The sequence below is a fragment of the Mesoplodon bidens genome (assembly GCF_964165515.1).
Source record: "Mesoplodon bidens genome assembly, chromosome: X".
Taxonomy (NCBI): Eukaryota; Metazoa; Chordata; class Mammalia; order Artiodactyla; family Ziphiidae; genus Mesoplodon; species Mesoplodon bidens.
This window is the reverse complement of record NC_138163.1, coordinates 82,516,922-82,541,465: the sequence shown is the minus strand read 5'-3', so window position 1 is coordinate 82,541,465 and position 24,544 is coordinate 82,516,922. Positions and strand designations below refer to the sequence as shown.

The following is a 24,544-nucleotide window of genomic DNA, read 5'->3' as shown; positions in this document are numbered from 1 at the left end:
TCCAGCAAAGGACTTGTGTCTAGAATATGTGAAGAACTCTCAAAACTCAATAGTAAAAAATAATCCAGCTAGAAAATGAGCAAGACACGAGCAGATATTTCACTGAAGAGGATATACAAATGGCAATAAGCACATGAAAAGATGTTTAACATCCTTAGTCATTAAGGAAATACAAGTGAAAACCACAGGGAGATTTCACTGTATACCTCTCAGAATAGCTAAAAGAAGAAATAGTAATAATATCAAATGCTGGCAAGAATGTGGTGAAATTGAAATTTTCATACATTGCACTATTGGACATTTATTCCAGAAAAAGTTTATGTTCACACAAAAACCAGTATGCAAATGTTCATAGCTGCTCTATTTGTAATAACCAAAAACTGGAAACAACTCAGATGTCTACCCACAGGTGAATGAATGGTTAAACAAACTATGGTACATCCAGGCCGTGTAATACTATTTAGCAGTAAAAAGGAATGAACTATTAAAACAGACTCCTTGGGTGGGTTATTATTATGCTGAGTGAAAAAATAAAAGGCTAGTCTCAAAAGGTTACATACTGTATATGCCATTTATACATTCTTGAAATAACAAAATTATAGGGGAGAAAGCTTAATGATTGCCAGGGGTTAGGGATTGGAGATTGAAGAGGTAGGTGTGCCTATAAAGGGCAGCACAAGAGAGCCTTGTGATGATAGTACACTTCTATATCTTGATTTTGGTGATCATTACATGGAGTTATACATGTGATAAAATTACACAGAACTACACGCACACACACACACACAGAGTACGTGTAAAAGTTGGTCACATCTGAATAACATCTGGGGATTGTGCCAATGTTAATTTCCTGGTTCTGATATTGTACTATGGTTATGTGAGATGTTACCATTGGGGGAGGCTGGGTGAATGGTGCACAAGACCTTGCTGTACATTGCTTTTGCAGCTTCCTGTGAGTCTATAATTATTTCAAAATAAAAAGTTTTTTTTTAATGCAGTATAATGAAAAGTAACTTTTTCTCTTTCCCCAAGTCCCTAGTCTATGTCTTTAGACATTCTCTCTTTCTGTATAATGGAAGCATATTATGCACTCTGTTCTAATCTACCCTGTATTTATGGAGATTGTTCCATATCAGTATATACATCTCTACTGTATTCTTTTTCATGTCCATATATTGTATAGATATGCCACTGTATTTATTATACCATTCCCCTATTGATAAACATTTAGGTTGGTTCCAGACTTTTGCTATTACACACTAGCTCCAGTGAACATAGTTCTTAGTATATAACATGATGGGGATTCTGGATAACGGCAACAATCTTATTTAAGGTTTTGTATCTATTTTTTCTATATTTTTTTCTTGTCACACATTATCAAGAAAATCCTGATTCATACTAATACATAATTATGAGTTATAAACATTTTTTAACAGCCCACTTTACAATCTCTTCAATTATTAAACTGAACTAGGAGCTTCAATGAGAAGTAATAGGACATTTAAATTCAATGTTGGATCACTAACAATATATTTCCTAATATGTTATATGATAACTATAAATGTCTAACAAGACACAAAGCTTACAAGAAGCACTGAAACCATCTTTTTTTTTTTTGAGTGCCATTGGCTAAGTGCTTCATATGCACCATCACATTTTCTTTTTTTTCCCAACTTTATTGAGATATTCTTGACATATAACATATGTTACGTTTAGGGTGTACAGTGTGATGATTTGACACACGTATATGTTGTGAAATGATTACCACAATAAGGTTGGTTAACATCTCCATCCCCTCACATGATTACCATTTTTGTGTGTGTGTGGTGAGAACATTTAAGCTTTACTCCCTTAGAACAAAGTAGTGGTTACCAGAGGGGATGGGGTTGGGGAAAGATGAAATGGGTAAAGGGAATCAACTGTATAGTGATAGATGGAAACTAAAACTTTGGTGGTGAGCATACTGTAGGACATATAGAAGTAGAAATGTGATGTGCACGTGAAACATATAATGATATAAACCAATGTTATCTCAATAAAGTTTTTTAATTAAAAAAAGATTTAGTCTCTTAACAACCATCAAGTACATAATACAGTACTGTTGATTATAGTCACCATGCTGTACTTGAGATACCCAGAAGTTATTCATCTAATAGCTGGATGTTTGTACTCTTTGACCAGCATCTTCCCAGTTCCCCCGCCCCTCAGCCTCTGGCAGCCACTATTCTACTCTCTTGCTATGAGTTCAGCTTTTTTTAAATTCCACATATAAGGTGAGGACACACAGTATTTGTCTTTCTCCATCTGATTTATTTCACTCAGCATGACGCCCTCAGGGTCCATCTATGTTGCAAAAGGCAGGATTTTCTTCTTTTTTGTGGCTGAATAATATTTCTCTGTGTGTGTGTACCACATTTTCTTTATTCATTCATCCATCAATGGACAATTAGATTGTGAAACCATCTTTAATAGTATATCATAACATGTTGAGTTCCCTATTGATTTGGTACCACACAACCGACTATGATGCAGTGATGAGCACATGAATTGAGTAACTGCCTCTGTCTGGTGTTTCAGTACAAGCTCATGTGCTACAGTGGTATAATTATCTGTGCAGTTTTCCATGAGTGTGCATGTGAACTGGGCAAAGGTCTCGTGCAAAGCCACAACCTTAAATTACACATTTGCAAAAACTTCGAACATATGTACAAATAATAGAGGAATTTTCAAAGACTGCAGAAAAATTAATTAACCTTGCGGCACAAGATAATGTGTCAGTAGATTCTAGCACAGTGTTGTGAAGCAGTTAGACTCCAATAAAGATCTATTTAAAAAAAAAAGATTTGCTTTATAGAACATTAGAATGAGCCATTTAAATGCAGTTTTTTTAAAAAAACAATATAGGGCTTTTTTGTTTTTTGTTTTTGCTGCGTCGGGTCTTAGTTGTGGCATGCGGGATCTTCGTTGCGGCACGCAGGCTTCTCTCTAGTTGTGGCGTGCAGGTTTTTCTCTCAGGTTTTTCTCTCTCTAGTTGTGGCGTGTGGGCTCCAGAGCACATGGGCTCTGTAGTTTGCAGCAGGCAGGCTCTCTGATTGAGGCACGGGGGCTCAGTAGTTGTGGCGTGCGGGCTTAGTTGCCCATGGCATGTGGGATCTTAGTTCCCCGACCAGGGATCGAACCCATGTCCCCTGCATTGAAAGGTGGATTCTTTACCACTGGACCACCAGGGAAGTCCCTTAAATGCAGTTTTTAAAATAGTTAAAATAACGTTAAATAGCGGTGATGGTTGCACAACAGTGTGAATGTACTTAATGCCATTGAACTATACACTTAAAAACTGTTAAAATGGTACATTTTATGTTATATATATTTTACCACAATAGAAGTAATTTTTAAAACAAAATCCAAATTACAATTGCAGAAACTCTGCAGTATTTTTGTGGTTCCCTAAAGTATCCCTAAGGTTCTGAGGAACACAATTTGAAAACCACTGTCCTACAGGATAAACACAAATACCTGAGCATGACATATCTTTCATGCTCTTTATGATCTGTCCCTAACTGGCCTCTGGCCTCATTATTTGTTACTCTCTATCTCATAACTTGCATTATTTTCCTGTTGAACTCCCTGTAGTTCCTAAATGTATGACGCTCTCTCACAAATATGTGCCTTGACATATGTTACTTCTCTGCCTGGAATAACCTTACATTCTTCTTTCCTACTCTTCCCTCCTCCATCAGCATTGTCCTAGTCATTCTTCACAGTTCAGCTCAAATTTTCAATTCCCACTCCTATGAGAACCCATTTTTACTATACTTACCTTTTCCTTTAACATTATATTTGCAAATAGTTTTTGTTGGTGTGTCTATCTCCCTTTAGATTTTTAACTCCTCGAGAGTAAGGATTGTGACTTATTCATCTTTCTACCTCTAATGCCTAGCACAGTGCCTAGAATATTGAACATATTCACTAAATGATAAGGACTCAGATGTGTGGGGTGAGAAAAGAGGGAGAGTCCAGGATGTCGCAGGTTTGTTGTTTGTTGGATGACTGGTTAGGTGGTGAGACAATGAAAAGGAACAGTGCTGGAAGTGAAATAGATTTGCACTGAAAGATGAATTCTGTGTTGTTCAAGTCTGTGTTATGCAATGCCACGTGGGCACAGCCCACTGGAGGTTATTCAGTAGGCAGACAAAATATAGCTTTGGACAGTAGGAAAGAGGTCTGGTTTGGAGATGGGAATTTGAGGGAGTCATTAATATAGGTGTTTATTGGAACTCTAGGCAAGGATGAGATAGCCCAGGAAGAGTATATATAGTAAGCAAAGAGCCTAAGACAGTCCCAAGAGAATACCAACGTTTAATGGGAGGGTATTGGAAAAACTACCCCATTAAGTAGACTGGGAATGATTGAGAATGGGGGACACAGTAGTCACATGGCTCTGGAGGGGCGATGTGAGAGTTCAAGCTTTCTTTAAATATATTTTCTACCAACTCCGTCTTTTCAGCCTCAAGTCTCTCCTCTTTCCAAGGTACCTGGTGCCTCTAAGTGAGCAAATTTGCTCATTTCCATAGAGCATAGAGGTTAAGATCATGGATTTGGGAGCCAGGCTGCCTCCATCTGAATCCTGACTCTGCCACTTAATAGCTATGTGACCTTAGGCAAGTTACCTAATCTCTTTGTGCCTCAGCTCTCATATCTGTCAGCACAGATAATCATACTTGATGCACACTTTATAGGACTATTGTGAGGATTAAGTAAGGTAATAAGCATAAAGTTCCTAGAACAGTATCTGGCTCATAGTAAACACTATATAAACTTAGCTGTTATTATCATTGTCATGGTCATTATTGTTCCTCTGCAGGCACTTTAGATTGAGGCTCCTCCATCTTGCTGAGTCAGTTATTGCTTCTCTACCTGTGCTCTAAAAACACATTGAAACCTCTTGTCTACGGATATTTCCTCTCCTGTGCTCTGTCATCTTATGGGTTATTACTTTTTAAATTCCTTTTAGTGGTATCTTAGGGGGGAAAGAAATGCTGGTGGTCAGTCTCCTGTGTTTGAACAGAATTTCCTCTAATGCTCTCTGTGTTCTTTTTGTGTATAATTTTATTTGTTACATTGGTTCCTATGAAGCTGTATCAATTTTTTATTGGAATAATGTGTGCCTAGATAATTACAATTTTATTTTTTGAAAGCCTTTCATACTTTTCCCCCTTTAGACTTTCTGTACCAGAAACTTAACTATCTTTTTTCCTGAATTTTAGAGATACGTTTTCTTACCATCTAGCATACTGATGTCTGACCATGCACCTCGGTCCCCTACAACCAGATTCTCATCATTTTACTTACATAATCAGTTCTTCCATGTGTGTCAACTTGAAGGCCAACTTCAAGATACTGCCATTTCCTTCTTCACTTGCAGTATCTTTTGGGTGAAGAAATTGTCATCAGAGTAGATAAGGAATTTATTGGGTACTCTGCTTTCACTGTCATGTAACTTAGCAAATATCCAGATTATCTAAGTTCCTCTATCCTATTAATAATAACTTACATGTAGGTAGCACTTTATAGATCACATTTGATTTTTATCATAGCCTCATGAGGTAAGGTATGTATTACACCTGTTTTATGGATAAAGGAAAGTTTTAGTGGCTTGTCCAAGGTCACACACATTGATAGGTGGGAGAGGCAGAATTTGAACTAAGATTCTATCTCCCATGGGCTTCCCTGGTGGCGCAGTGGTTGGAGTCCGCCTGCCGATGCAGGGGACGCGGGTTCATGCCCCGGTCTGGGAAGATCCCACATGCCGCGGAGTGGCTGGGCCCATGAGCCATGGCCGCTGAGCCTGTGCGTCTGGAGCCTGTGCTCCACAATGGGAGAGGGCACAACAGTGAGAGGCCCGTGTACTGCCAAAAAAAAAAAAAAAGATTCTATCTCCCAATCAAGTTCCTTTCCACTCTATCCCCTCTTAGTAGTTACTCCTGTAAATCTTGTGATCTAGTGCAGTAATAGATCATTCCCCTTCTAGCTAGGCAGACCATATCTATACTATCATATTACTTCTGTTTTTCACCCTAATCTTCTTGGCTGTGCTACCTGCCTTAGGTTCATACATATTTTCTTCACATATAGAGCAGGGTTTCTCAGCTGTGGCACTACTGACATTTTGGGTCAAACAATGTTGGGGGGCAGGGACTGTCCAGGGCATTGTAGGGTGTTTAGTGGTATCCTTGCCCTCTACCCACTAGATGCCAGTAGCACTCCCCCTGACCTCACAGGTTGTGACAACCAAAATGTCTCCAGATATTGCCAAATGTCCTGCAGGAAGCAAAATTGTCCCCAGTTGAGAGCTGCTGCATATAGAGCTGCTTCGTTTCTCTTCTGCCTCATTTTTCTCTCCTGTTACCAATATACCCTTTTATTCTAGTTGTGAAACCAATTGTAATGTGCCTCCATGATACTTGTGAAGTTCTAGTCCCTTTTTAAAGTTAAAATCTCTACTTTATTATTTATTTGTTGCCCTAGTGAACAAATACCCGAAGCTGTTAAGTAGTATTCTTGATCCTCTCCTCACTTGGTCTGTTCTCAGTCTTTTAGAGAGAAGAGGAACTTCTGGTCTTATAATTTTATCTGGGCATTTTCTCCATAGCCATCCTTGATTAGAACTTTTAAGTCTCTGCAGACATGTTCTTCCCAGTCTTTATAATATATAATCTCCAACCATGTCAAGAACTTTCTCTTAACAACAGGAAATCACATGCTGTTTTGTGATGATTTCTTTCCAAAAAGACATTCATTTCCCTTGCTCCTATCTATTCCAAAACTCCAACTCTCATCTGAAGAAAAAAAAAATCAGCCTTTTTATCCTTAAGTCTATGCTTCTTGCTTAGATCACAGTAGCCATAATTTCTTCTCAGGGCTCATCTGGACTTTTATTGTTGTTCCTATGGAACTATAGATGGACATTTTGCTCAGCAGGTTTGAAAAACCTCAGCAGTCTCCTTCACATCCTACATGGGATATGGGCCAATACGATGGCACAATGTTCTATTTGGCTAAAAGGGGGAAAGAAGAGAAAGGAGTGAACTAATATGAGGATTAGTACAGGCATTGGTGAGGTTTGATCAATCTCAGCAGGATCTCCTTCACATCCTGGATGGGATAACTGGCCCTGAAAAATGGTACCCCTTCCAACTTGCAATAAAGGGAAAAGAAAGAGATAGTTGCTTGAGGGAATTGTTTTTGTTTTAGGTTGGGGAGATTTGAGCATGTGTATAGACTGAAAAGAAGGAATTCGTGAAGGAAAAATAAATTGAAGATCTAAGAGGGAGGGGGAAGATCAAGGGATCCAGGGTCCCTGGGAAAATGGAGGGAATAGAAACACTGGCAGAGGCTGAAGGGAAAATAAAGGTAGTTATTTCCTCCTCTGAAACAAGGAGAAGGACAAAGGAATCAGTGACAGCAAAGGAAAGACTGTGAAGTGAGGAGAGGGAAGGTTAGGGAGCCCTTGTGAACAATTGATCACCATAACGTATTTGTTGAAATCATCTACTAGTAGAGTGAAGGTAGATTTCCAGCCTTGGAAATGATGAGTGTTTAGAATAGCTGCTGTGGTGAAGGAAGAATGAAGAAGAGAAGATTGTCTATTGACCGAGGGTTCAGCCAAGGTCAGATAGCGTGTTTTATAATGGATGGATCCATTCCATTTCGTTATGTGACTTTCAGAAACTTACACACACGCGCACGTGCTCACACACACACACACACAGTTGGTTTAACCTAGGCCTGGGAATTGACATGGTGGGAATGGCAGAAGGTCATGGGTCTAGTGAGCCCTTGGGAAAACATAACTGAAATGATTGACTGCAGGGAATAGGTAGTTTAAGGCCCAGGAAGGATGATCTACTGGGAGTATTAGAAAGTGTCAGTAGGGACTTCCCTGTCAGTCCAATGGTTAAGACTCCACTCTTCCACTTAAGGGAGCACGGGTTCGATCCCTGGTCGGGAAATTCAGATCCCACATGCTACATGGTGCAGCTGAAAAAAGAAAAAAGAAAGAAGGCGTCAGTAAATTTGTAGCCACAATAAGGGTGAAGAACAGGATCCATGAAAGAATTGGAAGGATAGTAGTAGGATGCAGAGAGGAATTTTGGAGATCAGGATCTTGTAGATATAATTGTTTTAGGTTATAAGGGAGTCCAAAGTACAGCTGAATAAGTAAAGTAGTACAGCACTAACAATAATGATGCCATTTGTATATCATTTAACTTTGTTTTGTGTAAAGTATATTATTAACTCCCCACCACAACCTAATGAGGTGGGTAGATTTGCCTCATTTTATAGAGGAACTTACCCAAAATCGCATAGCTAATCAGTGACAGAGCCAGGATTAGAACCTAGGTCTATCTGACACCAGTGCCCATGCACTTAACCATTATACTACATAGACTTTCCATGATAAACATAACCATGGGAGGGTCAGGGGCTTTCAAGGGACCTCAGAGATTATTACAATTTTTAAAAAGTAAACCTTGGAATTTAAGAAGTGGAAAAGAACCTTTACTCTATTTAAAGCAATAAGAGGAAAGGTATTTCATTGTGGTATAATAGAAAGAGCATAGGATTTGACTGCAATCCTGAGATGGAATCTCAGGCCTACCACTTACCCGCTAGTGGTACCACTTGACCTTAGACAAGTCATTTAACCTTTGAGCTAGTTCTGTCATCAATAAACTGAAAATGATAGTTAAAATAATGATAATAATAAAAAATAGCTTTTAATGTAACTTCACAGCATTAATTTAAGCATTAAGTATGATAATGTATATTAAAAGTGTGATAATGTATATAACCACTTGTAAATAACTATACAAGTGGTTATTGTCATGGTGATCGTTATCTGTCTCTCTGCTTTGTTTCCATGGGAAAGGGCAAGAAGTGCCAACAGACTCAATTGTGCATTCACCTTTGTCCTTTGAACTTTGCTTAACTGGAAGACCAACTGTTTGAAAGAGGAAGAGATGGAAAGAAAGTAAAATATCAGAGTGGATATCACCAACTTCTACCAGCATCATGTTTATTCCCATTTCTACCCATACCACCTAGGAAAAATATGGCCTGTTTCCCAAAAAGCATAAGAATATATGATAAGAACACTAAAGACTTTTAAATACTGTTGTTTTTCATTTCTATGAAGCTTTCTGTTTGAAAAAAAAAGAGGCACTCTCAGAAAAGTGAACAAGATTAAGAGGTTTCTTTAAGATTGCTGACTTAATATTTCTATAGGGTCTTTATTTCTTATCTCTTTCTCAGGATAGGTATATGTTAGATGTTACCCAGGTAACCTGGGTATATGTTACCAAGCAATTTAAATTTTGTTTCCTGCTATTAGGTATTAATATTAACCGAGGCCTCCTATGCTTGGGAAATGTAATCAGTGCTCTTGGAGATGACAAAAAGGGTGGCTTTGTGCCCTACAGAGATTCCAAGTTGACTCGACTGCTTCAAGGTAAGCCCAAAGTGCCTCTAAAAATAAGAGAGTAATTCAGAATGATAGTGCTGAGAAAGCAAAGATAGAACAGGTAGAAAGCCAGATTTTTGGATTATTACATACAGAGCTGTCTAGTTGATAAACAGGAGAGAGACCTGTTGGCAGGCAGGCTTCTAAGGTAATGGAAAAATGTCTTCATATATGGCTTTGAGAGCCAAAAAATCTGTATGTAGCGTGTCAGCTGTACTTAGTACTTTGTACCTGAAAATGAACTTAGTTACTGCCTTTATTACTGATGATAAGAATTCCCTAAGGAGTTAAGATCTACCTAGAGGGGGCATCCAAAGAAATTTTAATCCTAATAGTGACTCCTAACTTGGCCCAGTAAGTTTTGTTTGTTTGTTTTAACCTGATTAACTGCTGAAGTCACAGTCTCTCTTAAGAACGAGGACACATGCAATAGGATTCTAAACTATATCATTTTATACAACAAAAATCTTAATGTTTTTATATTGACACAATAGGAAACTTGTAGATACTTAAGAATTTTTTTCTTACAGCTCTGAGATTGAAGTCACCAACCCAAACAGACAGTTTTACTTGCATCCTACTTGTTTGATTTCATTTCCTTCCCTTGTTCTTTTTCAGATTCTCTAGGAGGTAATAGCCACACTCTTATGATAGCCTGTGTGAGTCCTGCTGACTCCAATCTAGAGGAAACATTAAATACTCTTCGCTATGCTGACAGAGCAAGAAAAATCAAGAACAAACCTGTTGTTAATATTGATCCCCAGAGAGCTGAACTTAATCATCTGAAGCAACAGGTAGAAGAAACTTGACATTTGATGGGAAAAATTACAAGTGTGTGAGTGGAATGATAGAGCTCCTATTTCTCAGCTTCTTCTCTACCAGAAGTTTAGAGATGTTGGTTAAGCATTATGTTAGTTTGGGGAAATCTTAAAGTAACTCCTATTAACAGGTTTTTGGTCATATTTAAGATTAGGGAGTGGCACTGGAGATTTCACTGATAAAGAAGTGAGCAGTGAGAGATGAGGCAAGAGAGGTAGGCAGGAGTCAGATCCCAAAGGTCCTTATATGACTTGTTAAAGGATTTGGAATTCAACCTGAAAGCTGTAGGGGGCCACTGAAAGATTTAAGTAAGAGGGTAACGTTGAAATGAGATTACTCTAGCAAGTATATAGAAAGTGAATTAGAGGTGGGCATGACTAGAAGTAAGAAAATAAATTAGGGTATTATAATAACTCAGGTGAGAACTATGGCCTGAACTAAAGACAGTAGCTATAGAGATGAAGAAAGGGGGACAAATTAGAAACAAACAACAAGGAGGTAGAATGTATAGAGCTTACAAATGTGGTGACACATGTGACCGTGGAAGGGTAGGTAGGGAGAATCAAAGTTAATTCCCAGGTTTCTTGCTTGGACAACTGAATAAATGGTAGTAATAATCATTGAGTCAGGGAATATAGGAGGAAAAACAGGGTCAGGTAGGGAAATGGAAATGATGAAATTCAGTTTTGGGCATTTTGAATTTGAAGGGCTTATGGGACATCTAAGTAGAGTTGTTCAAACATGGTTGGGTATGTGGGTTTAATGTAGAGAGGTCTGAACTGAAGATACAGATTTGAGAGTCATCAGCATTTAGATGGTATCTGAAGTTATGGAGTGGATGAGATCAAAGAGTGCCCGGCACATTAAAGGCACTTCCTTATTATTGGCTGAATGAGCAAATGGACAAGAAGAGAGAAGAAGCCTAGACAGAACTCAGGGGTAACAGCAGCATTTAAGGAAGGGGGAAAGGAGTAGAAGACAAGAGAGATGAAGAAGGAGCAAACAGGCAGGAAGAAAATCAGTGGCTCATGGAAGACAAGAGAAGAAAGTTTCAAGGAGGGCTACTGAAAGTATAAATTTATAAAGAAGTGTAAAGTAAGATAAGGGTTGAAAAGTGTCCATTGATTTTTTTTTTAATCAACAAGGAGTGAGAAGAGGGTCAGGGGAATGATAGGAGCAGATTGCTATGGGATGGACAGTGAATGCTAGATAAGGAAGTGGAGGAAGTTGTTAGGCTCTTCTTTCAAGACGGCAAGATGAAAGAAGACAATAGCTGGTAGTCAAGTGTCAAGGGGTGTAAATCTGTTTGTTTTTAAAATATGGAAGAGGCTTGAACATGTGAAAGAACCAGTTGGGAGAGACTAAAACTGAGAATAGGGATGAGTTGATAAGGGGTCATCTCTTAGTTGAGATACTGAGCACAAATAAAGAGGGCTTTGCTTTAGACAGTAGAGGGGATACTTGCCCCCAAGACTATAAAAAAGAGGTTAGGATAGGAAGAATACAGTGATACTAATTTAGAGGAAGAAGAAGGGAAATTGAGCAATTTTCAGCCTGACAATCTTTATCTTCTCAGTGAAGTAGGAGGCAAGGTCATCTTCTAAGAGCAAGCAAGCAGATGATGATAGGGTAGAGGGACTGAGGTAACCACAGAAGGCTTAAAATCACGGAAATGGAAGAAGTAGCTGACTAGGAACATGAATTTGTGGTGGTATCAGTATGACTGTGCAGCAGCTTAGTAGCTCTGGCAGAGGAGCTGAGAGGGCAGGTGGTTGGGTTGACCCCTTTGGGGGGGTCAGGTTTTCTTGGTGTAGCACTCTTCCCAATGGGAATCTAGTGTTTCCCAACTGTCTAGTGTTCACTCCATCTCTGGCCTTCCTCCTCAGTGATAATAATTACCATTCATTCAATCTGTTGTCTTCCTTCCCCTTATCCTCCTTTATTTCCTTCCCTCCTAGGGTTCACTATAGAAAATATAAATAATTTACCTGTTCACAGAATCATCTCAATTGTAAAATACCTTATTCAGTCCTGCTCCTCTATTTTCTTTCATGTGTATTCCTATTGCCAAAAATGCTCTTTTTCCTGGTCATTTATTTGTTCATCCATTCCAATAATAAATATTTATTGAACACTGTTATGTGCCAGGTACTGTGCTGGGATACACTGTTAAGCAAAGCAGACACAGTTTCTGCGTTCATGAAATTTATTGACTAGTGGGGGAGACAAACATTAAACACACAATCATATCAACATATCATTATAAACTGGGATAGTGTGCTATAGGGCACTGTGGAAGTATGGAACAGGATCGTCTGATCTTCTGTTAAATATCTAATCTGAGAAGCCTTCCCTGAAGTGGCTACATTTGAGCTGAGATCTGAGGGACTGAGTAGGAATCATCTATGCAGAAAAGAAAGAAGAGGATTCCAGGAAGAAGAAATAGCATGTGTAGCACAGTATGATGGGAAACAGCATTGACACTGCAGCCAGGCTGCCTGGGTTCAAATCCTGGCTCTATACCTCATTAGCTATTTACCCGGGGCAAGTTCTCTGTGCCTCAGTTTCCCTATCTGTAAAATGGAAATAATAATAGTACCTGCTTCATAGGGTTTTTGTGAGGGCTAAATGAGTTAATACATGTAAAGCACTTAGAACAGTGCCAGGCATATAGCATGTCTGCAAGGATCTTGAGTTAGGAATACAGTGCATTTGAAGAACTCAGAATGCCAGTGTGGCTAGAGTGGAGAGAGCAAGGAAAGGGTGTTCCAGTCTGAGACTAGAGAAGAAGCAGAGGCCTGATCAAGGCCTCATGTACTATGTTAAAAATGATTTTAAGCAAGGTGGCAACATTGATCATTTCCACTTTTAAAAAATGATATGGCTGCTGTGTGGAAATGGATTATAGTGGAGCAAAAATAGACTCATAGAGACCACTTAAGAAGTTACTGCAGTGGTCCAGAGAGAGAAATGGTGGCTTAGAAAGTGATAGAAAGAAGTGACCAGTGGATTAGATAAGGGGGTGAGGGTATGACACCCAGCTTTCTGGCATGTGAAACTGCATATTCACTGACCTAGAGTATACTGGAGAAGGACCAGGTTTGGGATAGCAGAAAACTAGGCAGAAATATTAAGTAGATATTTGAATATAAAGGTTCTAAATTCAGAAAAACTAACGGGATGTAATAATAGTATTACTCAGCTCCCTGGGCTGATTTGAGGATTAAACAGGATATTATGTCTAAACCATCTTGCGTAGTGTCTGGCTCCAGGGGCTAGACTCAGGCCTCAAAGAAGCTCCCTTCCTTTCAGATTTCCTGTCTCACCTTGACATTCATATATGATTATGGTTCAAAAAAAAGCCCTTTTATATTCATTATTTAATTTTATGATCATAATAAGCCAGTGAACACAGCAGATATCTTTATTCCCATTTTAAGACACTGGGGTCTAAGAAATGAATATAGGTGGTTCAGGGCAGGCTGATGGAGGAACCAGGTCTCCTGATATCCTGCCCTTGACTTTTCCCACTGTCTCTCCAAGATGGAGCAGTAGTGGCTTATCAAGGAACAGAGAAAGCTCTTCTCCCTGCAGTGGTATAGTAACTCTGATAAGCCTTACTTGCAGGTTGCAAGGGAGAGATAGCTGGATTGGAGGGAAGAGCGCCCCCCTACCAGCAATTCCTTCACTGATGGCCAGCAAATCCCCCCTAAGCTTTCTGCCTGAAGGCTCCTTTTCATAAAATGGAGATAAAATACCAGTTTCTCCCTATCAAACAGCCTTGTTCCCTGTAAATGCTTTAGAAATCTATGTGGACCAAATGAAATCACATGTGTAGTCATGCTTTGGAAATAATGATGTGATAATAAATGTAAAATACTAGTGTTATTGCATTAAAAAGGGGTTCTAAATTCAGAAAGATCTGTGTTTGAGATAAATTTGGGAGTCACCAGTTTATAGATGGTAATTGAAACCATAGTCAGAGATGAGACTTTAAGGAGAGAATAGAAAGTGAGTGAGCTTTGAGGAACTTTATCATTTAAAGGACAATTGGAGCAAAGATGAACTAAGAGACTTAGAAGATCAGCTTGAAGAATAGAAGGAAAAGCAAGAAAGTGTGGCATCTGGTAACTCAAATGCTACCAAACAGTCAAACAAAATGAAGACTGAAAAATGCCCATGGGATGTAGTGACATGCCGGTCACTGGTGACATTATCAAGAGTTATTTCAGAGGAATGTTGTGGGCACAAATCAGGTGAGAATAGGTTAAAGAGCAAGTGAGAGAAGAGCAAAAGGAAATGGAGGCAGTGGGTGTAGACTATTCTGTCAAACTTTGTGAAGGAGAGAAATTGGGCAAAAAAGATAGGAAGTGGGATTGGGAAAGGTGCTTTTGTTTTGTTTTATTTTAAGATGGGAGAGATTTGAACATGTTTTAATCTTAGTAGGAAGGATTCTGTAAAAAGGGAGAAGTCAAAGATATAGAAGAGAGAATGGATAACAAATAGAATAAGATTTTTTTTAAATTTTTGTTTATTTATTTATTTATTTGGCTGCACCACGTCTTAGTTGCGGCATGCAGGCTTTTAGTTGTGGCATGTGGGATCTAGTTCCCTGACCAGGAATTGAACCTGGGCCCCTTGCAATGGGAGCATGGAGTCTTAACCACTGGACCACCAGGGAAGTCCCTAGAATAGGATTTATCAGAAGGCAAGAAGAGTTGGGATCCAAAGCTCAAGGAGAACAGCTCCTCTTTTATCATAAGAGGGAATGGAGAGGTTGATTACACATTCACTTTGGTTTAAGATCCGTCTCCATGAAGCCTCCTTTGGACTATTTAGGAATTTCATTAACTTGCTTCTTCTCAGAACCCTAAAGTACTTAACTATACTTGATGACTAGCATCTTCTACCTTGTGTTATTTCTTACATTTTCAGGCCTTAGTCTTGTCTTCATCAGCTAGATTGTAAACTGGGTAATAAACCACAAGAGTTTATTCTTGTACCCCCCCCACATTGCATAGCCCAATGCTAAGTTTGATTTTTTAAAATTAATTAATTAAGTTATTTATTTATTTACTTACTTACTTATGGCTGTGTTGGGTCTTTGTTGCTGCGCGGGCTTTCTCTAGTTGCAGTGAGCAGGGGCTACTCTGTTGTGGCACACAGGCTTCTCATCGCGGTGGCTTCTCTTGTTGCAGAGCATGGGCTCTAGGCGCGTGGATTTCCGTAGTTGTGGCACACAGGCTCAGTAGTTGTGGCTTGCAGGCTCTCAAGCACAGGCTCAGTAGTTGTGGCACACGGGCTTAGCTGCTCCGTGGCATGTGGGATCCTACCGGACCAGGGCTCGAACCCATGGCCCCTGCACTGGCAGGCAGATTCTTAACCACTGCGCCCCCAGGGAAGTCCCTAAGTTTGATTTTTTTTAAAACAGTAGGTTCTCTGGAACTTCCCTGGTGGTCCAGTGGGTAAGACTCTGTGCTCCCAATGCAGGGGGCCTGGGTTCGATCCCTGGTCAGGGAACTAGATCCCACGTGCATGCCACAACTAATAAGTCGGTGTGCTGCAACTAAACATGCCACAGCGAAGATCCCGTGTGCCACAGCTAAGACCCGGTGCAGCCAAAATAAGTAAATATTTAAAAAAATAATAATAATAAAAATAAATTTTAAAAAATAGATTCTCAATAAAAACTCATGAAGATGCTTAGGTAAAAGAGACAACTCATCTTCTAAGTACTAGTTATTCATGTAATACTGATTGTCCTTTTATCATTGAATCATCTACCATGTTGCTTTCTGTAATACCTAAGATATGCCTTAGATTTCATAGGTATCAAGTAAAATTACCCAACTACTAATCATGGTAATTTTGCTGATAAGGGATAAGTAACTTTTTTTTTTTTTTTTTTTTGCGGTACGCGGGTGGCTCACTGCTGTGGCCTCTCCCATTGCAGAGCACAGGCTCCGGATGTGCAGACCCAGCAGCCATGGCCCACGGGCCCAACCGCTCTGCGGCATGTGGGATCCTCCCGGACCAAGGCACGAACCCGTGTCCCCTGCATCAGCAGGCGGACTCCCAACCACTGTGCCACCAGGGAAGCCCGATAAGTAACTTTTGATTGGTAACTAGCTAACTATTTTTCTTTGCCTTTTCCAGGTACAACAGCTACAGGTCTTGTTGCTGCAAGCCCATGGAGGTACCCTGCCTGGATCTATAAAGTAAGAGTCATAGACTAATTTTAAATGTATATTCTAACAGAGCCTGTTTCTCCTTATGATTGTTTTCCCCTGATATTCTAAAGTTTCTGGTAGCACTTGGTGTCAAGGTAGGGAACTTAACAAACTTGCTGTCTATTTAGGACTAGCTAGTTAGCTTTGAGACAACCTGGTATAATAGAAAGAGCATAGGTTCTGGCCTCAGAAGTTTATTAATTAGAATTCTACTATGAGGAAGAGCTGTCTCTCCCCTCCCACTATTTATTTATTTGATTATGTATTTATAGCCATATAGACTCATGGGTATTTATTTTATTCTATGCATTAGCATCCAATACTAGCATTATGTTTTATTGCTTGTTTTATTTGTTGTTTCTGCTTTGTCCACTAGGAGCTCCTTCAGGGTGGCTGTTGTACTCTTTAACACGCTATCAAGTTTTTAAGCATTTCTACCAGATGTTCCACACCCGTCTTCTATTTTCCCTGCCCCAATTCTGGAATCAACCATATGTCCAAGGAGCCATGGGTTTTTTTTTTTTTTTTGGAAAATGGTGTTTAGAAACCAGATCTGGGTGCTAGGTGTGCTCATTGTTACTGAGAAGTCATTACTTCTAGGCCCTCTCAGTGAGTAGAGCTAGGAGATATCTGTATGTATAGTAATCCACACATATATCTATATTTTTATGTCTATCTAACTGTGTATGTATTAAAAACCATGATTTTAGACTGATACCTCTGATAACAGTCCAACACTACAGGGTTTATTCTAATCCTCCTACTCTCCTTATTTATAACTTCATTCTCCAGCAGTGAAAAACCAGCTCTCATTATCTGCATTCTATTTACTTACTTGTTCAGTTCTAGTATACACGTAAAATAATTTTGGATTGCTAGCCCATACCCCTGTGAGAAATACTTTTAAGAACTAGATTACAGCATATATGTATAATTCTTTTGTCTTTAGGCTTAGAGTATCCAGGCAAGATATTGTTTCCCAGAGTTACTGTTTGTATTCCATTGTGGGTTCCCACTACATCTTGCCTGGTTAGTTTTAATTGTTTGTTTATATTTTGGGTATACGAAGGGTATGTGAAACATTATCATGGTCTAAGAGTCAGCGTTTTACAAAAACATATGCTCAGAGCAGAGAAATGCAAATCAAAACCAAAATGAGATATCACTATATACCTGTCAGGATGGCTACTATCAAAAACAAAAAATAACAAAAAGTAACAAATGTTGGAAAGGATATGAGGAGGATGTGGAGAAATTAGAACCTTTGTGCACTGTTGAAAGGATTGTAAAATGGTGTAACTGCTATGGAAAACAGTATGGAGGTTCCTCAGAAAATTAAAAATAGAACTACCATATGATCCAGCAATCCCACTTCTGGGTATATATCCAAAAGAATTGAAAACAAGGTCTGAAAGAGGTATTTGCATACCCATGTTCATAACAGCACTATTCATAATAGCTAAGAGGGATTTCCCTGGTGGTTCACTGGTTAAGAATCTGCCTTCCAATGCAGGAGACATGAGTTCAATCGCTGGTTAGGGAACTAAGGTCCCACATGCTGTGGGGCAACTAAGCCCGCACACTCTAGAGCCTGCGTGCCACAGCTAGAAAGCCCGTGCACAGCAGCTGCTGAGCCCCTGCACTCTGGAGCCCACACGCCTCAACCAGAGACAAGCCCGCACACCACAACAAAGAGCCCACGTGCTGCAACAAAAGATCCCACATGCCACAACTAAGATCTGATGCAGCCAAATAAGTAAATAAAGATTTTTTTTAAAGTAGCTAACAGCTTCCCTGGTGGCACAGTGGTTAAGAATCCGCCTGCCAATGCAGGACACATGGGTTCATGCCCTGATCCAGGAAGATCCCATATGCCGAGGAGCAACTAAGCCCGTGTGCCACAACTACTGTGCCTGTGCTCTAGAGCCTGCGAGCCACAACTACTGAGCCCGCATGCTGCAATTACTGAAGCCCGTGCGCCTAGAGCCTGTGCTCCACAACAAGAGAAGCCACCACAATGAGAAGCCTGCGCACTGCAATGAAGAGTAGCCCCTGCTTGCTGCAACTAAAGAAAGCCCGCATGCAGCAATGAAGACCCAATGGAGCCAAAAATAAATAAATAAATAAATAAATTTGTTAAAAACAGAATATAGGAAGGGCTTAAACACCTTCGTATATTCTATAAAAACTAACTAACTAAATAAATAAAATAAAAAGTAGCTAAGAAGCGGAAGCAATACAGATGTCCATCAGTGTATGAATGGATAAATAAAATGTGGTATATACATACAACAGAATATTATTCAGCCTTAAAAAGGAAGGAAATCCTATCACATGTTACAACATGAATGAAACTTGAGGGCGTTATGTAAGTGAAATAAGCCAGTCACAAAAAGACAAATACTGTATGATTCCACTTATATAAGAAATTTAAAGTATTTGAATTCATAGAAATGGAAATTAGCATGGTGGTTACCAGGGGCTAGGGGAGGGGGGAAAAAGGGAGTTGTTATTTAATGGGTATATAATTTGAGTTTTACAAGATGAAAAAGTTCTGGAGATCTATTTCACAGCAATGTAAATATACTTAATGCTACTCAACTGTACACTTAAAAATGGTTAGGATGTTAAGTTTTATGTTATATGTTTTTTACCACAATTTTTTTCATGTAAATTAATTAATTAATTTATTTTCCTGCATTGGGTCTTCACAGCTGCATGCAGGCTTTCTCTAGTTGCGGCAAGCGGGGGCTACTCTTCCTTGCGTTGCATGGGCTTCTCATTGCGGTGGCTTCTCCTGTTGTGGAGCACGGGCTCTAGGCGCACGGGCTTCAGTAGTTGTGGCATGCGGGCTCAGTAGTTGTGGCTCACGGGCTCTAGAGCACAGGCTCAGGAGTTGTGGCGCACGGCCTTAGTTCCTCCATGGCATGTGGGAATATTCCCAGACCAGGGATCAAACCCATGTCCACTGCATTGGTAGGTGTATTTTTAACCACTGCACCCACAGGGAAGTCCCCACAATTTTTAAGAAAGAAAAAACCTACAAGAGAACTAGAAGAAAATATAGGCAAGGTTCTGTGTGCACATAGGTGAAGGTAAAGAGCATTCTATGAATAAAAGCAGTGGCAGAAAACTAAAATAATAGACTGGGGGGGTGGGTGTGGAGAGTTGTTGTATAATGGGTATGGAATTTCAGTTTTACAAGGTGAAAAACTTTTGGAGATCCATTGCACAACAATGTGAACATACTTAACACTGTTGAACTGTACACTTAAAATTTACTGGTTAAGATGGTAAATTTTATATTATGCTTTTTACCACAATATTTTTTAAATTTTATTGTATTTATTTTTTTTTAAACAGCAGGTTCTTATTAGTCATCAATTTTATACACATCAGTGTATACATGTCAATCCCAATCACCCAATTCAGCACACCACCATCCCCACCCCACCACCGTTTTCCCCCCTTGGTGTCCATACGTCTGTTCTCCACATCTATGTCTCTATTTCTGCCTTGCAAACCGGTTCATCTGTACCATTTTTCTAGATTCCACATATATGCGTTAATATACGATATTTGTTTTTCTCTTTCTGACTTACTTCATTCTGTATGACAGTCTCTAGGTCCATCCATGTCTCTACAAGTGACCCAATGTCATTCCTTTTTATGGCTGAGTAATATTCCATTGTATATATGTGCCACATCTTCTTTATCCATTCATGTGTCAATGGGCATTTAGGTTGCTTCCATGACCTGGCTACTGTAAATAGTGCTACAGTGAACATTGGGGTGCACGTGTCTTTTTGAATTATGGTTTTCTCTGGGTATATGCCCAGTAGTAAGATTGCTGGATCATATGGTAATTCTATTTTTAGTTTTTTAAGGAACCTCCATTACTGTTCTCCATAGTGGCTGTATCAATTTACATCCCCACCAACAGTGCAAGAGGGTTCCCGTTTCTCCAGCCCGTTTCCAGCATTTGTTGTTTGTAGATTTTCTGATAATGCCCATTCTAACTGGTGTGAGGTGATACCTCGTTGTAATTTTGATTTGCATTTCTCTAATGATAAGTGATGTTGAGCAGCTTTTCATGTGCCTCTTGGCCATCTGTATGTCTTCTTTGGAGAAATGCCTACTTAGGTCTTCTGCCCATGTTTTGATTGGGTTGTTAGTTTTTTTTAATATTGAGCTTCATGAGCTATTTATATACTTTGGAGATTAATCCTTTGTCCATTGATTCATTCACAAATATTTTCTCCCATTCTGAGGGTTGTCTTTTCCTCTCGTTTATAGTTTCCTTTGCTGTGCAAAAGCTTTTAAGTTTCATTAGGCCCTGTTTGTTTTTGTTTTTATTTTCATTACTCTAGGAAGTGGGTCAAAAAAGATCTTGCTGTGATTTATGTCAAAGAGTGTTCTTCCTATGTTTTCATCTAAGAGTTTTATAGTGTCAGGTCTTACATTTAGGTCTTTAATCCACTTGGAGTTTATTTTTGTGTATGGTGTTAGGGAGTGTTCTAATTGCGTTCTTTTACATGTAGCTGTCCAGTTTTCCCAGCACTACTTATTGAAGAGACTGTCTTTTCTCCATTGTATATCCTTGCCTCCTTTGTCATAGATTAGTTGACCATAGGTGCGTGGGTTTATCACTGGGCTTTCTAACCTGTTCCATTGATCTGTATTTCTGTTTTTGTGCCGGTACCATATTGTCTTGATTACTGTAGCTTTGTAGTGTAGTCTGAAGTCAGGGAGTCTGATTCCTCCAGCTCCAGTTTTTTTCCCTCAAGACTTCTTTGGCTATTCGGGGTCTTTTGTGTTTCCATACAAATTGTGAAATTTTTTGTTCTAGTTCTGTGAGAAATGACTGTGGTAGTTTGATAGGGATTGCATTGAATCTGTAGATCGCTTTGGGTAGTGTAGTCATTTTCGCAATACTGATTCTTTCAATCCAAGAACATGGTATATCTCTCTATCTGTTTGTTTTGTCTTTAATTTCTTTCAACAGTGTCTTATAGTTTTCTGAGTACAGGTCTCTTACCTCCTTAGGTAGGTTTATTCCTAGGTATTTTATTCGTTTTGTTGCAATGGTGAATGGGATTGTTTCCTTAATTTCTCTTTCTGATCTTTCGTTGTTAGTGTATAGGAATGCAAGGGATTTCTGTGCATTAATTTTATATCCTGCAACTTTACCAAATTCATTGATTAGCTCTAGTAGTTTTCTGGTGGCATCTTCAGGATACTCTATGTATAGTATCATGTTATCTGCAAACATTGACAGTTTTACTTCTTTTCCAATTTGTATTCCTTTTTTTTCTTTTTCTCTCTGATTGCCATGGCTAGGACTTCTGAAACTATGTTGAATAATAGTGGCGAGAGTGGACATCCTTGTCTTGTTTCTGAAATTAGAGGAAATGCTTTCAGTTTTTCAGCATTGAGAATGATGTTTGCTGTGGGTTTGTCATATATGGCCTTTATTATATTGAGGTAAGTTCCCTCTAGGCCCAGTCTCTGGAGAGTTTTTATGATAAATGGCTGTTGAATTTTGTCAAAGCTTTTTCTGCATCTATTGAGATGATCAAATGGTTTTTATTCTTCAATTTGTTAATATGGTGTATCACGTTGATTGATTTGGTATATTGAAGAATCCTTGCATCCTGGGATAAATCCCACTTGGTCATGGTGTATGGTCCTTTTAATGTGTTGTTGGATTCTGTCTGCTAGTATTTTGTTGAGGATTTTTGCAACTATCTTCATCAGTGATATTGGTCTGTAACTTTCTTTCTTTGTGACATCTTTGTCTGGTTTTGGTATCAGGCTGTTGCTGGCCTCATAGAATGAGTTTGGGAGTCTTCCTTCCTCTGCAATTTTTCGAAGAGTTCGAGAAGGATAGGTGTTAGCTCTTCTCTAAATGTTTGATAGGATTCACTTGTGAAGCCATCTGGTCCTAGACTTTTGTTTCTTGGAAGATTTTTAATCACAGTTTCAATTTCATTACTTGTGATTGGTCTGTTCATGTTTTCTATTTCTTCCTGGTTCAGTCTCAGAAGGTTATACCTTTCTAAGAATTTGTCCATTTCTTCCAGGTTGCCCATTTTATTGGCATAGAGTTGCTTGTAGTAGTCTCTTATGTTGCTTTGTATTTCTGCGGTGTCTATTGTAACTTCTCCTTTTTCATTTCTAATTTTATTGATTTGAGTCCTCTCCCTCTTTTTCTTGATGAGTCTGGCTAAAGGTTTATCAATTTTGTTTATCTTCTCAAAAAATCAGCTTTTAATTTTATTGATCTTTGCTATTGTTTTCTTTGTTTCTATTTCATTTATTTCTGCTCTGATCTTTATGATTTCTTTCCTTCTAACTTCGGGTTTTGTTTTCTATTTCTCTAGTTCCTTTAGGAGTAACGTTAGATTGATTATTTGAGGTTTTTCTTGTTTCTTCAGGTAGGATTATATTGCTATAAGCTTCCCTCTTAGAACTGCTTTTGCTGCATTCCATAGGCTTTGGATTGTCTTTTTTTTTCATTGTCATTTTTCTCTAGGTATTTTTTGATTTCCTCTTTGATTTCTTCAGTGATCTCTTGGTTATGTAGTAACGTATTGTTTAGCCTCCATGTGTTTGTGTTTTATACATTTTTCTCTGTAATTTATTTCTAATATGATTTCAGTTTTCTTACATTTACCAAGGCTTGATTTGTGACCCAAGATGTGCTTTATCCTGGAAAATGTTCCATGTGCAATTGAGAAGAAAGTGTAGTCTGCTGTTTTCAGATGGAATGTCCTATAAATATCAATTAAATCTATCTGGTTTATTGTGTCATTTAAAGCTTGTGTTTCCTTATTAATTTTCATTTTGGTTGTTCTGTCCATTGGTGAAAGTGGGGTGTTAAAGTCCCCTACTATTATTGTGTTACTGTCAATTTCCCCTTTTATGGCTGTTAGCATTTGCCTTATGTATTGAGGTGCTCCTATGTTGTGTGCATAAATATTTACACTTGTTATATCTTCTTCTTGGATTGATCCCTTGAACATTATGTAGCATCCTTCTTTGTCTCTTGTAATAGTCTTTATTTTAAAGTCTATTTTGTCTGATATGAGAATTGCTACTCCAGCTTTCTTTTGATTTCCCTTTGCATGGAATATCTTTTTCCATCCCCTCACTTTCAGTCTGTATGTGTCCCTAGGTCTGAAGGAGGTCTCTTGTAGACAGCATATACGTGGGTCTTGTTTTTGTATCCATTCAGCCAGTCTATGTCTTTTGGTTGGAGCATTTAATCCATTTACATTTAAGGTAATTATCGATATGTATGTTCCTATTACTATCTTCTTAATTGTTTTGTGTTTGTTATTGTAGGTCTTTTCCTTCTCTTGTGGTTCCTGCCTAGAGATGTTCCTTTAGGATTTGCTGTAAAGCTGGTTTGGTGGTGCTGAATTCTCTTAACTTTTGCTTGTCTGTAAAGGTTTTAATTTCTCTGTCGAATGTGAATGAGATCCTTGCTGGGTAGAGTAATCTTGGTTGTAGGTTTTTCCCTTTTATCACTTTAAATATGTCCTGCCACTCCCTTCTGGCTTGCAGAGTTTCTGCTGAAAGATCAGCTGTTAACCTTATGGGGATTCCCTTGTATGTTATTTGTTACTTTTCCCTTGCTGCTTTTAATATTTTTTCTTTGTATTTAATATTTGATAGTTTGGTTAATATGTGCCTTGGCATGTTTCTCGTTGGATTTTTCCTGTGTGGGACTCTCTATGCTTCCTGGATTTGATTGACTATTTCCTTTCCCATATTAGGGAACTTTTCAACTATAGTCTCTTCAAATATTTTCTCAATCCCTTTCTTTTTCTCTTCTTCTTCTGGGACCCCTATAATTTGAATGTTGGTGTGTTTAATGTTGTCCCAGCGGTCTCTAAGACTGTCCTCAATTCTTTTTGTTCTTTTTTCTTTATTCTGCTCTGTGGTAGTTATTTCCACTATTTTATCT

At 38.8% G+C, this 24,544-nt stretch overlaps 1 protein-coding gene across 2 annotated transcripts in view; it reads left to right on the top strand.

Annotated features, from left to right (window-relative positions):
* KIF4A (kinesin family member 4A) overlaps positions 1-24,544 on the top strand; it is a 128,142-nt gene that overhangs the window by 42,390 nt on the left and 61,208 nt on the right. For both annotated transcript variants that reach the window (XM_081223312.1, XM_081223313.1), the window contains exons 8-10: positions 9,395-9,511; positions 10,142-10,317; positions 16,499-16,560. In XM_081223312.1, the coding sequence (XP_081079438.1) occupies positions 9,395-9,511; positions 10,142-10,317; positions 16,499-16,560 (355 nt within the window). The remainder of the gene's footprint in view (positions 1-9,394; positions 9,512-10,141; positions 10,318-16,498; positions 16,561-24,544) is intronic.